This window comes from Dipodomys ordii, unplaced genomic scaffold (assembly GCF_000151885.1).
Source record: "Dipodomys ordii isolate 6190 unplaced genomic scaffold, Dord_2.0 Scaffold379, whole genome shotgun sequence".
Lineage (NCBI taxonomy): Eukaryota > Metazoa > Chordata > Mammalia > Rodentia > Heteromyidae > Dipodomys > Dipodomys ordii.
In genome coordinates, this window is record NW_012267595.1 from 110980 (window position 1) to 126052 (window position 15073).

Sequence of the window (15073 nt, forward strand, 5' to 3'; positions counted from 1 at the left end):
TAATTTTGGCTATAATTTTCTGATTTTCTAATTGGTTAATTCTGCTCTTAATTTGGTTATCTGGCTTCGTCTAGTAACTTTAGGTTACATTTTTTTCTTGTTTTTCTAGCTGTTTTAATTGCAGCATGAGATTATTTACTTGGTCTGTCTCCATTCTCTTGATGTGGGCACTGAGGGCAATAAATTTGCCCTTCAGGACTGCTTTCGCTGTGTCCCACAAGTTTCTTTGCAAGGTGTTTTCATTTCCATTGAGTTGTAGGAAATGTTTTATTTCTTCTCTGATCTCTTCTGTTACCCAGGCATTGCTAAGGAGTGTGCTGTTCAATTTCCATGTATTAGAGAAATTTCTGCGGTATGCTTTGTTATTGAGAACTAGCTTGATGCCACTGTGGTCAGATAGGATACAGGGGATTATGTCGATTCCTTTGTATTTGCTTAAATTCCTTGCATGAACTATGATATGGTCTATTTTGGAGAAAGTTCCATGAGCTGCTGAGAAGAATGTATACTGTGTTGTGTTAGGGTGAAATACTCGGTAGATGTCAGTTAATTCCGCTTGAAGTATGGCCTCACTTAATTCGGTAGCTTCTTTGCCAATCCTCTGGTTGGTAGACCTGTCCTTTGGTGAGAGTGGTGTGTTAAGGTCTCCTAGTATTATCATATTGAGATGTATTTTATTCTGTAAGTTTGAGAGTATTTGTTTAACATATCAGGGTACACCAATATTTGGGGCATATAAGTTGATGATGGTAATATCCTCCTCTTGAATTGTTCCCTGTATTATTAATATGTAGTGTCCATCCTTGTCTTTCTGTACTGATTTTAATGAAAAGTTTATTTGGTCAGATATCAGGATAGCTACACCTGCTTTCTTACTGGTGGCATTTGATTGATAGATCCTTTTCCAACCCTTTACTCTGAATTTGTTTGTATGTTTAGCTGAGAGGTGGGTCTCCTGAAGGCAACAGATAGATGGGTCATGTTTTCTGATCTAATGTGCAGTTCTTTTTCTTTTGATTGGTGAATTAAGCCCATTAATATTAAGACAAAGTATAGAGAGATGCATTGTTGTCCCTGTCATTCCGTTTGCCTAAGTTTTTCTTCTTTCCTTTCCTCCTGTGCTTGCTCAGTTAAACTTTTAATTAATGCCTGTCTGGGTGCAAGTCCCAGTTTCTGGTTGCTTTCTTCAGGTTGTGTCCCCCCTCTTAGAATTCTTTGTAATTCTGGCTTAATGTTTATGTATTCATTTAGTTTTTCTTTGCTATTAAAAGTTTTCAGTTCTCCATCGAATGTGAATGCTAGCTTTGCCAGGTATATCAGTCTGGGATGGCAGTTATTGGCTCTCAGGGCTCGTATGGTACTTTCCCAGGCCTTTCTTGCATTCAGTGTTTGTGTGTGTGGAGAGATCTGCAGTGATTCTAATTTTTTTCCCATTGTAGTATAGCTCCTTCTTCATTTTTGCTGCATGCAAGATTGTTTCCTTATTATTCAGATCTATCATTTTTACTATAATGTGTCTAGAAGTGTTTCTCCTGGGATCTTGCTTGTTGGGTGTTCTATATGCTTCTGTTATGTAGGTAAGATGTTCTTTTTTGAGGTGGGGAAAATTTTCACCGATTATCTTGTTGAATAAGGTGTTGCATTCCCTTGCTCTGAAATTCCTCACCTTCGTCCACTCCAATTATACGAAGGTTAAATTTCTTGGCATTATCTGCTTGCTCTTGAATTTCCCTTTGGCTTAATTTGAGTGATTTTTCCATATCTGTCACTTTTTGGTCCAGTTGGTGTATTCTGTCTTCTGTATCTGACAGTCTACCTTCCATTTCGTTCACTCTGTTGACTGTGGCTTCTATTGTGGTTTTCATGGAGGAAATGGATTCCTTTATGGATTCGATGTTGGTTCTCAAAGTACTGATCTCACCTCTTAATGAGGTATGTACTACCTCTAATTTGGCATTTATCTCACTTCTTACTGAGGTTTGTGCAGCCTCTATTTTTGCATGCATCTCCTGTTTGATATCCTGTATCTCTTTTGATAGTTCATCCTTGTGCTCTTTCAATTTCTGATCCATTTCTCGCTTTATTTCTTGAGTCATTGCCTCCATCAATCCTTGGATGTAGCTTTTGTCTTCCATTCCTGCTTTGCTTCCACTGGGACTCTCCCCTGCGTGGCTACTGGCTATTGAGGATAGCTTGCTATCCTGGGTGGTGATGAACCTTGTAATTTTTCTCTGTGATGTTTGCATGGGGGTTCAGGAGACTAATCTGCAATTTTGTTTTGGTGTGTCTGTCTTTGCTTGGTTGCTGATTCTGTATTGGTAGAGAGAGTCTGTGCCTGATCTGGGTTCTGTTGGGGGCATACCTCCAGCTGCTGGTCTGACCTTAATAGGATTCTTGGCTCTCTGCTGTAGATCGCTGGCAATTCCCACCTTTGGAAGGGTTGAGCAGCCTAGACTGCTCGTGTTTGCTCCTACGGGTGCTCTTGGCAAGATCGGATGCTCTGGATGCACTCTCTCAGATGCTGAGTCTGCTATGGGCTCCTGATGTTTTTTGTTGTTGTTGTTTTTGTTTTTTGGGGGGGCTGGTTGTGGGCTTGAACTCTAGGTTTGGGTGCTGTCCTTCAGCTCTTCAGCTCAAGGCTGGAACCCTACCATTTGAGCCACAGCACCACTTCTGACCCTTTCTGCTTATGTGATGCTGAGGAATCAGATCCAGGGCCTCAGGCATCCAAGACTATCACTCTACTGCTGAGCCACCTTACCAGCCTGAGCTCCTGCCTACTATCAGGTGCTGGCGGCCTGTGTTGCCCAATTCCCAGCCTAGAGTATATGGGTGGAGTTTTGGTGGGGTTTGGGCTTCTCTTGTCCTGAGCCTCCAGGTCTTTTGTTGTCACAGGCGTGCTTCCCAGGGGGTGCTGTTCCCTGTTTTTCTCCCCTCTGCTGAGGCATATGCTCCACTTTTGACTTCAGTTGGGAGGAGTTGGTTGTGTTGTTCAGGAGCCAGATCCCCAGGCCTGGTTCCTGCCCCCCACCTGGGGTGCGCCGGTTGGGCCTGTGCTGCTGTGTATACCACCTAGGTTATGCAGCCTGTGGTACACAGTTCGAATTTCTTTTACTGTTGGTTGTCTTGACCCAGGGGCGCTGTTCCTGGCTTGGGCATTTAAGCTCCCTTCCAGGGCGCTCTTGCTCTAGCCTGGCCAGCGGAGTGTGCTCCATGGGCTGGTGGAGCTCTCAAACAGTTCCCAGTTTTAGTGGGTCCTGTGGTCCGGGTGTTGGGGTAGGGAGTCTGGGTCAGGGTCTGGGGATTCCCTCCAGCTCTGGTCTCCCTTGAGGGATACACTGTCCCCTGTGGGGTACTCACCCTGGAGCTAGTTGTTTCTGTGTGGTGTAGGTCGTCAGTCGCTGTTGCAATCCGAGTTCAGTTGGGGTGGTTGCAGGCTGGGCTGGTGGCTCTGTGTGATTCCCTTCTGTCTCTGCCTCTGTTGAAGCTGTCGGGTCCACAGTGTCCACGCTCAGGCGGCTTCTGCACGGGTGATCTGCAGGCAGCTCCCTGTGTCTCTGGGATCCCAGCGGCCCCCGCTGGGTCATCGCAATCGGTGGGTCTGACACCGGTGCCTCAGGCGGCTTCTGTGCTATCTGCAGACAGTTCCCTTTGTCGCGCTGCCGGCGCCGGGTGGCTTTGGCGTGATGGAGCCTCTCTGCTCAGATGGAGAGTGAGGGGTGGGGGTAGGATCTTCGTGGAGACTCCTGGCTGGTAGGTTTCTCTGTGGCGATCAGCAGGTCTGCAAACCGGTACCTCAGGCGGCTTCTGCGCGGGTGATCTTCAGGCAGCCCCCTGTGTTTCTGGGGCTCCGGCAGCCCCCGCCCCGCCGGCTGGCCGGCGGCTTGGCGCTCTGCCGCGCGGCCAGTAAAGGTTGGGGGAGGGGTCTTCGCTTTTCTCTGTTCTGAAATTCTTCTTTTCCTCTCTTTTTTTGTTATTTTCCACCTCCGGTTTTTCTCTGAGTGTTGGTCTTTTTGTGGTTGTCGGTCTCTTGGGGAGATTAAGCGTTGGAATTCGAACTCTCTTTTTGGTTGGGGAGAGCTGTGGCGTTTCCCTACTGCCCCGTCGCCATCTTGATCCCCCCTCCCCTTTAATTGATTTTAAAGGAATAATGTTATAGGCAAGGGTCACACAAAAATAGCCAACAGGAAGAGTGTAGTCATGTAGGGGCACCATTGTCTACTGTATATTTTTCAATTTTGTTTATTTTTTAAGTGTTTTTTTTTGTGTTTGTTACTGGGGCTTGAGGTGAAGGCTGGAACTCTACCATTTAGGCTCCACTTCCTCATTTTTTGCTGGGTAACGGAAGATGAAAGTATCATGGCTTTTTACTCCAGGCTTGGAGTTGCCCTCCTCAGATGTGAGCCTCCTGGGTATCTAGGATTATAGGCTGAGTTTACTGGCTAGTAGCTTGTCTGCTTCCTTTAATGCTCTATCTCTATATCTAGGGTGTTCACTGCTCAATCTCCAACCTGCCACTCTGAAGGTCCCCAATTATACCAATTCACTGAAGAAGAAAAGAAGTGAGTGAATACAACCCTAATTCAGGCCTCAGTTTACTCTTGCCTATATCATACCGATTCTCCCAATATGAGAAGATGAGAAGACTGAGACCAGTGATTACAAACAGCAGTTTTTTTTCTTTTTAATTTTATTGTTAAGGTGATGTACAGAGGAGTTATAGTCACATAAGTAAGGTAGTGAGTACATTTCTTGTCGAACTTGTCAAAAAGCATTTTTAGAGGCTGGGAAGGTGGCTCAGTAGTAGAGTGTTTGCCTTGCATGCATGAGGCCCTGGGTTCAATTCCTCAGCACCATATAAGCAGAAAAAGCTGGAAGTGGGGCTGAAGCTCAAGTGGTAGAGCACTAGTCTACAGCTGAAGAGCTCAGGGACAGCACCCAGGCTGAGTTCAGGCCCCACGACCGACCAAAAAAAAAAAAGGCATTTTTATTCCTTCCCTTTACCTCTGGGAAATCCTGACCAGCTAATTGGGCCAGGTAAAAGAATAAGAACTGGGGTACACATGGATGGGAATTTGGAGTTAGAGTTGGGATTGGGAGTAGTGCTACTATTCCATAGAAGAGAAAGTGGCTGGCTTCCCTCGACACATAGGTTTATACACATAGGCATAAAGCAGGTTAAGACAGTCCAGGTCATTGTTTAGGAATATGGCTTTGGTCTCCAGCTCATTTGGTAAACAGGAAGCCCAGAGTGATAATCCTGAGGAGGATGTCATGGGTGTCAAAGTACAGGTCCTGCAGGTGAGGGGGACAGAAGATGGGGCTGTCAGACTCCTCACCAGGCTCTCATGAGTCAGCTCCTGAAACCTTCACCCCCTCCCAGAGTGTTCCATCCATTCCTGACTCTACTCTGTGGCCCTTTTCTATCTTTCAATCCCTCCCTCACGCACTTTTCTGGTGCTGGCCCTGGAGTTTGGGCGTTGTTCCTGAGCTGCTTTTGCTCAAGGTTATCTACCACTTGAGCCACATCTCCATTTCTGTATTTTCTGTAGTTTGGTGGAGATAAGAGTCTTACAGACTTTCCTGCTGGGGCTGGCTTTGCATTATGATCCTCAGATCTCAGCCTCCTGAGTAGCTTCGATTACAGGCATGAGCCACCAGCACCCAGCCTCTCTCTATATTTATCGGTACTGGAATTTGTGCACAGGGCCTCACATTTACTAGGCAGTGTCACCACCAGATAAGCCATTCCCTCATTCCTTTTCCTTTCAGTGATTTCTCAGATAAGGTCTCAAACTTTTTGCCAAATCCAGCTTCAGAAAATATCCTTCTAAATCTACCCCCATAGAGATGGTATTACAGGTATGAATCACCTTGCCAACTTGTTCTTTAAAATATAATCTTGGTAACATTTTTGGTGGGGGAAGGAAGACATCTGGTCTAGCCTGGAACCATAATCCTCCTAACTCCACCTCCCAAATAATTGTGATTATAGGTGTGAACCACTGCACATGGTCAAACCTCTCCTTCCTTAAAACCAGCACTTTCTTATCAGTCTCTTTATGTTCTCACACCTCTTTAGGAACTAATTCTGCAATCTACCATTTATTTCAAAGTGATCTTATATATCATCTTAATAGTGATCCCTTCATCTATTTGAAAAATTTCCTCTCTATGTAGCCCTGTTGCACTTTGCAGTGCCTGTGATGGGACCCAAGTGGTCATGCATGCTAGAAAACCAGCTGCCACTGAGATCTATCACAGTCTATCAGCCTCTTCCAGTGTTCCCTTGTCTTACTAGACCTGGCTGGTACTTGGTCTGTTCTATTCCTTACAAAGAAATTATTTTCACTCTTCTAAAAGCATCCACTCCTATTCCTGGCTTCAGACCTTCCTCTAACCGCCACAATTTCATACTGAGATGTTCAAGAAATGTCTAGGCATTTGAAACCAAGCATCCAATCATTCCCTCTGAATAATGCTTCTTTTCCCCAGCACTTGACAATAAGATACTCACTTGATTATTGGGCTAGGAAAAGGAGCCTCTATCACTGAAGGCACCAGACAACAGTAGAGGGTGCTGGTGCTGATACTGATGAAGTTTGGAGATAAGGTGGAGCCTGGAGGACAAAAAGGGACAAAAAAGTCAACCTAAGTTTGGGCAAAAGGCAAACCCAGGTCAGGCAGTATCTCCCACCCTAGTGGGATACAGTAGTGGGAGATACTGACCAATAACTCCAAATATACCCCGGATGGATAGTACAAGATGACCATAGCAGTAATCAATATCAATAGAATCATGAAAACACCAAGCAGAAAATGTAGATTGTAATGAGCAAAGTATGGATCTGTGGTGAGGAAAAGGCAGGTCAGGGGTGAGGACTCATGTGCTGCCCTTTCTGAATGTGCTGAGGAATTTATGCACTCATGTGTGCCAGTAGTAGGGCTTGAATTCAGGGCCTGAGTGCTGTCCCTGTGCTTTTAAGCTCATAGCTAGTACTCTTCCACTTGAGCTACAGATCCACTTTGAGCGTTTCGGTAGTTACTTAGAGGTAAGAACCTCACAGACTTTCCTGCCTGGGCTGGCTTTGAAGGGCAATCCCCAGATCCCAGCCCCGGAATAGGGAGGATTTTAGGTGTGAGCCACCAGCACCCAGTTCCAGGAGCAGGTCTTTAATTCCACTCCCTCTGAAATCTCTGTTTTCTTCTCTGGAGACTGTGGCTTCACCTTGTCTATTCATTTGTGCCTCTATCCTGTAAACGAGCTTTGTCTCCTCCCTCTGACAAGCTCTCTTCCCTTGTTTGCCCTTCCTCAAATGTCTGAAATCCTTTCTTCCTCTCTCTGTTCACTCCTGCCTCCTCATCGGAACAGCACCTATCTTTCTTCCTGGTCTCATTGTCTTCCTTCTTTCATCTGACTAGTTCTACTTTTGTCCTGTCAAAATCATTCCCGCCTATCCATATGAGCCTCACCCTTCCTTTGTCTCCCTACTTAAGCCTCCATCTTATTCCATCCTTCCTGCTCTTTTCTTTCTTTTTTATTTTTTGACACCAAGGATCAAATCCTGAGCTGGTTTTTATTTTGTTTCTTTTTTTTTTAGGAAACCAAAGCTATTTTTGTGCTAAACTGGTGCTTAAACTCAGGGTCAGGTTGCCATCCCTTAGCTTTGTTCTTCAAGGTTGACCCTCTACCACTTGAACTACAGCTCCACTTTCAGCTTCTTTTTAGTGGATAATTGGAGATAAATATCTCTTGAATTTCCTGTCCAACTGGCTTCAAATGGTGATTCTCAGATATTAGCCTTCTAAATACCTAGGATTACAGGTATGAGCCACCAGTGCCCAGCAGGAAACTCAAGATATGTTAATGAAAATTATATAAAATATCTAATTAGAGTAATATACATGAAAATAATTATACTTTCTTGTATTGAGGTATTTTTCACAGAACACTAAAAATATTAAGAATTTAATCTCAGTTAAGAATATTAATCTGCTAAAATGTTGCTCTATGTCCATTCCTCTGAAATTTCATAAAACAATGTATGTCACCATAATATTACTGTACATCCTCTATGGATATTTTTCCCTGTCATTTTTCTATTGATTGAACAAAGGTTTCTCCCTGTGTACATTGTACTTGGCTGATTCTTCTATTGCTTTCTTCCCCCCCTCTTTCTCCTTTTTAACCAAATTTAACAGGTTCTATTATTCTCTCAGTATACATGTAAGATGCTTCAATCATTATCACCCTCCCCAGCCCCTTCTGTCACACCATTTATTTTTGCTGTCTTTATCTATTGGAAAACTCTGACTTCTTGTGTGTCTCTTCATACCTCCTCTTTCTAAACAACAGCCCCTCACTTGAGCTCCAGCTTCCATCAAAACAACCATGCCCAGGCCTTCTATTTATCCACCCCTGGCACCCTTCTCCCTGGGCCTCCTTGCTCTGCCATCATGTTGGGCACTGTGTTCAGCACTATTGGCATAGTTAGGGCTGGGTAAGCAGCACAGTGAAGTGCAAGCAAAGTCTGAGAAGGTCTTGCTGGTTGTATATGCATACTATCACCTCTGGCATATAACCTTGACAGAAGAGACAAGACATTCAGGATGTGACAAGAGTACAAGGATTAATACCAAAACCCACCCTCTCAGTGTCAGAAATCTACACAGGAGATGAATGTGCACCTTTCTCTTGGAAACTGATAGGTCCTGTCCATGCTAATATCCCTCCAGCTGACCCTCTGATCCCTGCTATTCTCACAGCCTCTGGGGGTTAAAATAATAGGCAAACTTACTCAGCAATCATGGCTTCCTTTCCTCATCTGAGGCTCCTGATCACATGAAACCTCCCTCTTGTCACAATCTAGCTTCAAGCTGAAGCTCCAAGGCTGCTGTGGGGACCATCAGAAACACAAACACCTCTCCCCCTCTTAGCTGAATCATCACACAGGCCCCCTGGCTGCCCACTCACTGGCAGGGTTCCATGTAAATGGGCAGGATGTCAAGGTGGCACACAAGATCAAAGCTATATTAGGCACTGTGTAAGGCACTTGTTCAGTAATAGAAACAGTGCACGAGATTGGAGCATGGGAGGATTAGAGAACCTCTTCCTCCCTCTCTTGGCCCTTCTGTCACCTTCCCTATCAGACACATGTCAGCCCCCAAGATCTACCATGTGGCTCCATCCTGAGCAATGCAGTAGGGACATAAGAAGAGGGTCTGGGTATAGCAGGAGCTGCTACACTCCTACATTCCTATTCTGAGTCAAGTGTGAACAACTGGGCCTCACAGGAACTGCTGAGCCCGTTATTAGTGAGGCCCAGGGGTCTTTCCCTTCAATGCTCTCTCCTTGGACCTCAAATGATAGCTTAGCTAGGCCGTGCAGTGTAGTGCTGTGCCATGCTCTGTGTGTGTGTGTGTGTGTGTGTGTGTGTGTGTGTGTGTGTGCTGGTATTGGGCTTGAACTCAGGGACTTAGCTTTTTCACCCAAGGTTAATGATATATCACTTGAGCTAGAATTGCACTTCTGGCTTTTGGGTGGTTAATTGGAGATAAGAATCTCAGGGCTTTCCTGCCTTGGCATACGTTGAAATGGAATCCTCAGATCATTAAAGACACAATGGCTGGCTGCCAGTGGGACATGCCTAATATCAGCACCCAGGTCTTGAGTTGAAGCCCTACTACTATCACTAAAAATAGAATTAAGCCTTTTTATTCTCTATTTTCAGAATCAATCCAATCATTTAACAGGATACACACAGATAATAAAAAATAAGCTTTCATTTAACCTTCAGAGTCAGAATGAAAAAAATGACACGTGCACACATACACATACATACAAAAATTAGGGAATAGAATTGGGTCTATCTTGAACATATAGAGCTGTGTCAAAAGAGATAGAGGAGATGGGAGTGGAATTCACACCTGAAGTACCATCACTCTCTAACTCCAGCTATTTAGAGACTAAGGTGTGAGGCAAAAGGATTATGAGTGCAAGGGCAGCTCTGACTACATAGTGAAAGCATAGCTCAAAGAGGAACTGGGCATGTGACTCAATAGTAGAATACTAATGCCAGAGGCCCTGGTAGAATAAACAAATATAAATAAGTCAAACCACTGAAAGGTAATGAGTTGTGTGCATTTGGAAATGCATGCAACCTCACATCTGGAGTCACCAATGGACAAAACTCGCCCAACAGATTTCACTTTAGGATAGATCTGTAGGAAAAAAAAAAACATTCATAACAACAGCCAAACCTATGTGGTTATAACAGCAATATAGCAGACATGTATAGAAATTAATAATCAGGGATCACAAATATACAACTTTATAGGATTTATCAGAAGAACAGTCACCAAATCAAAGATGGAATTGAAATACACACACACACACACACACACACACACTGGAGCCATCAAGCAAGCATTTAAATATAGACAGAGTCCAACAGCTTGATGAACCCCAAATAAAACTTACAGAATCAGCTGGATGAGGAAAGTTTGAGTGATCAAGACTTGTCGTAAACATGTTTTGAATGACAGTAGACAGGGCTCAACTGTCACACATCACCCAGCCATCCAGGGAGAACTGGCCAGTACTCACAGAAGCAAACTCAGAGCCACAGCTAGTTGATTAGTACATTCACACACATCACACACACACACACACACACACACACACACACACACACACACAACCACATTATCTCTTTGGACATTCAGACCCCATTGCCAGCCAGAATCAGCCAGAAGAACATCGCCCAAGGGCCTCCTCGAGTCAGTGAGAATCACATACATTGAAGGCATTTACCATCCATAGGACTCCCAATCTGGCCCACTTGTCTAATAATAGAACACGAGAGTCTTGGCACCAGTGTTCACACCTAGTAATCCTAGTTATTTAGGAAGTTGAGATCTGAGAATTATGGTTAAGAGAGAGCCCTGAAAGGAGAAGCTGTGAGAATTTTTTTCTCCAATTAATCATAAAAAGCCTGGAAATGGGACTGTGGCTCAAGTGGTAGAGAATCAATCTTGACCAAAATTCTAAGGGATAGCAACAGATCCTAAGTTCATGCACCAGAATTGGCACAAAAAAAGAATACCTGAGACTGAGGCAGGCATACATAGGTAGAAAAGGCAGCTGGGTCTCATAGATAGGCGCAAGGATCTGGACATCAACCAGGGGATGGGGTACACTCACCATTGGAGTCCATGTACAGGAAAGATTTGATAACCAGGAGGAATTCAGATATGATAATGAACAGGCAAGACATGGCTGGTGTTGGTGGGAGTACATATAAAATAAAAGATTCCTCTCTCCCTTCCTTCCAGTCTCCCCAGCCCATCCCATCCAGGGAATCCCACCTCACCCCATCCTCTTTACCCTCTGACTCCCACCTCTCAGAGTCCTTACCCCAACATTGTGCAGACACATGACCAAGACCACCAATACCTCCCCGCAAGCCAAAACAACCTCTGTCCCACCTGCTAATAGGTCTGCATGCTTAGGGAGTGTCAAGAAGGAATGGGATCGTGGATTCAGGAAGTCAGGGTTGGGGTAAGAAGTGGGAAGGGTGGAAGTCTGGGTGCCTGGACTTGGAGAAGTGATAGAGGCTAGAGGTGAAAGTTCAGCAGTTAGGGTGGAATTTGGGGGTAGAGTCTAGCATGTGCATGTAAGGTCTGGAAGTGCTCTTGGAGCCAGGATGTGAGTTCAAAGCACAGAGGGGAAGAAGCCTGGGATTGGGGCCAGTTGGAAATGGGAACTGGAACTAATAGGGTGCTGGCAAAGAACCCCCGTCAAGGTGGCTTAAAGGCTTTGTGGACTTCCCCCTTACTTCTAGATGTCATCCTTTGCCCTTGCGGCAGCTCTCTGGGAACTGGATCCCACACTCTGAGGTGTTGTGTAGCACACCCTACAAAAGTGGGGTAAGAAATCAGAAAGTCCAAGTACACCTCTCACTGACCTGGCTGTGTGGACACTCAACACTCCCTGTCACACACAAGTTCACCTGGGACTGGAAGGAGCTTATTGTGCCAGGAAATTGTCTTGATCTGAAGAAAGAATAAAACTGCTGTCTTTATGACAAACAGATGCTGCTAGCTTGATGCAAGTCACCTAGGCTAGACTCCTTGGTGTCAAGGGAGACAGTGCTGTTAACTTCCTTATGGTCTCACTCCAAAACAGTTCTGAGGTCCTAAAGAAAGATACTCTGGCTTGTACTTGGCTCCAGGTTGTAATCCTACTCATCCAGAAATCTGAGATTTGAGGAGTGCTCTATGAATCTAGCCCAAGCAAGAAAGGTCCATGAGACTCTTTTTTTTTTGTCTTTTCTTTTTTGGTACTGAGGATCGAACCCAGGACGTTGCACTTGCTAGGCAAGCGCTTTGCCACTGAGCTACATCCCAGCCCTTCCATGAGACTCTTATCTCCACTGGCTCAAGTGGTACAATGTTAATCTTGAGCGAAAACTTAAGGTTCAATGCTCAGGCCCTGAGTTCAAGCCCCAGTACTAGCATAAATACAAAGAATGAAAGACATATATTTGGGGAACCACTGGCTCTTGGGTATTACCTGAGTTACTAGGAAGAGTTAGATCCAGGCAGTCAAGGATCAGAGTCCACATGGAGAGAACAGTTCATGGACTCAGTATGTAAAATTAATCAGCTACTGACTCAAGTTTCCTGGGTATTCTTGGGTATTCTCTCCGAATATGGGCAATGGTGAGCTCTACCATTTGTCCAGTGTCTCTTACTGTTTCCCACATTGACAAAATTTCCTTTTCCCTGTTTCTTTTACTCATTTTCCAGCCTCTCTCTACCCTGTTCCTTGCCTACAAATGCCTACTTAGCCTTGATGAAGTCAGAGTTCAGCTCAAGGCCAGATGCTGATGGCATGAGCCATCATCATGAGCTAGTAATTCTACTCAGGAAGCTAAGATATGAGAATTGAGGTTCCAAACCAGACCATGCAAGAAAATCCAAGTGTGAATTATCTCCAATTCACTAGCAAAAAGCTGGCTGGCTCAAGTGGTAGAGTGCCAGTCTAGAGCAGAAAGGCCAAGTGAGAGCCTGAGTCCCTGGGTTCAAGCCCAGTAGTGGCACCAAATAAAACATATTTTTCAAAATCTCATTTTTTTGTGTGGATACAGGTGTTCAGATATGATTTTTCTCTCTCCTGTTTTATATACTATGATCCTTTTAGATAGGAAGATGTCAATTTCTAAGAAACTCACTCATTATTTTAAGTATTTTCTTTTGAATTATTGCATTGTTCTTATGAGTAAATTAGGCAATTGATATGTGCATTAATTAACTTTACCTCACTTTCTTTACCTCTGAACATTCTTCATATGGTTTTTGTTTGTTTGTTTGTATTTCTGTACTGAGGAGTGAATCCAGAACCTTTAATTTGCTGGACAAGTGTTTTACCATGTCAGTCATGCTCCCAGATTTCTTTCTTCCATTATTTTGAAACAGGGTCATATTAACTTTACCCACTTGGCTTTGAACTCACAATCTTCCTGCTTCTGCATCCTGAATAGCTGAGATTACAGGTTGGCATCACCAAACTTCACCTCATTTTTTGTTTTGTGCCAATACAACTGCTTGAACTCAGGGCCTCTCACACTCAATTTGTACTCTGTCACTTGATCCACATCTCCACTTTGGCCTTTTTGTTGGTTTATTGAAGATAAGAGTCTTAGGGGATTTTTCTCATCAAGTTGGTTTAGAACCGTTATCCTCAGAACTAGCCACCTGAGAGCTAGGATTCGCCTCATTCTTGAGGAATTTGATAAAAGGCTTTTTTTGTGCCAGTTCTGGGGCTTAAACTCAGGTCCTGGACTCTGTCCTGAGCTCTGTGCTCAAGGTTGCAATTTGCCACTTGAGACACAGTGCCACTTCTGGCTTTTTGGGCTGGGAAGGTGGCTCAGTGGTAGAGTGCTTGCCTTGCATGCCTGAGGCCCTGGGTTCGATTCCTCAGCACCACATAAGCAAAAAGAAAAAAGCTGGAAGTGGCGCTGTGGCTCAAGTGGTAGAGTGCTAGCCTTGAGCTGAAGAGCTGAGGAACAGAGCCCAGGCCCAGAGTTCAGGCCCCACGACTGGACCCAAAAAATAAAAAAAAATAAAAAAAAGAGTCTCATGGAGTTTTTTTTTGGGGGGGTGTGTGGATGGGAAGATCCTGTATCTCCCTTGTGTCCTAACCAGTCTCTTGGTGGAGTCTCTGGTCTGCTTATAACCCCTGATTTCATTGTATTTGATGTTGGTATAATTTGTGGAGGGGAAGGGAAAAAACAAACCTTTAACTAGGGATACAGATGGACTCATTGCAACAATGAGATGTACAAGTCATTATGTTGAAAAACGAACTTTACAACTTTGGTGGGGGGTGAGGGGGTGGGGGAGGAGATGGGAAGGGATGGGAAGGGGAAACAAAGGATGAGGCAACAATGCTTGATAAGAAATGTACCCATTGCCTTGTCCATGTAATTGTAACCCCTCTGTATGATATTAAAAAAAAAATTTTTAAAGAGTTTCATGGAGTTTCCATACTTGGCTGGCTTTGAACCACGATCCTCAAATCTCAGCCCCCTGAGTAGCTAGGATTACAGACATGAGTCACTGGCACCCAGCAACCTGAAATTTTTGTACAAGGATAATGCTCTGCCACTTGATTCACAGTTCCATTTCCAGGTTTTTGGTACTGTTTATTGGAAATAAGAATCTAAAAGACTTTCTTACCTGGGCTGGCTTCAAACCACGGTCCTCATATTTCAGCCTTTTGTGTTGTTAGGATTACAAGTGTAAGCCACTAGTGCCTAGACTGTAAGCGTACTTTAAGAATCCTCTTCATCTCAGTATTTCGTTTTTAACTGCCTCATTCTTTTAGAACTCAAAAGTCTTGCATTAGCTAGGATTTGACTCACATCGCCAGTCTTAATGGTATCATTTTAATATCTTACCCATTTCATCAAATTACTTTTCTGAGAAATTAAAAATTTTAATCTATTATCTGCTATGTTTTTTTGCGGGGGGGGGGTCTGGTCGTGGGGCCTGAACTCTGGGCCTGGGC

General features: G+C 44.3%; 1 protein-coding gene across 1 annotated transcript in view; it reads right to left on the reverse strand.

Moving 5' to 3' along the window:
* Positions 1-11846: 11846 nt before the first annotated feature.
* LOC106001721 (protein SSX1-like) overlaps positions 11847-15073 on the reverse strand; it is a 24642-nt gene continuing 21415 nt past the window's right edge. Inside the window, exon 10 of the mRNA XM_013036725.1 lies at positions 11847-11915. Within this exon, the coding sequence (XP_012892179.1) occupies positions 11847-11915 (69 nt within the window). The remainder of the gene's footprint in view (positions 11916-15073) is intronic.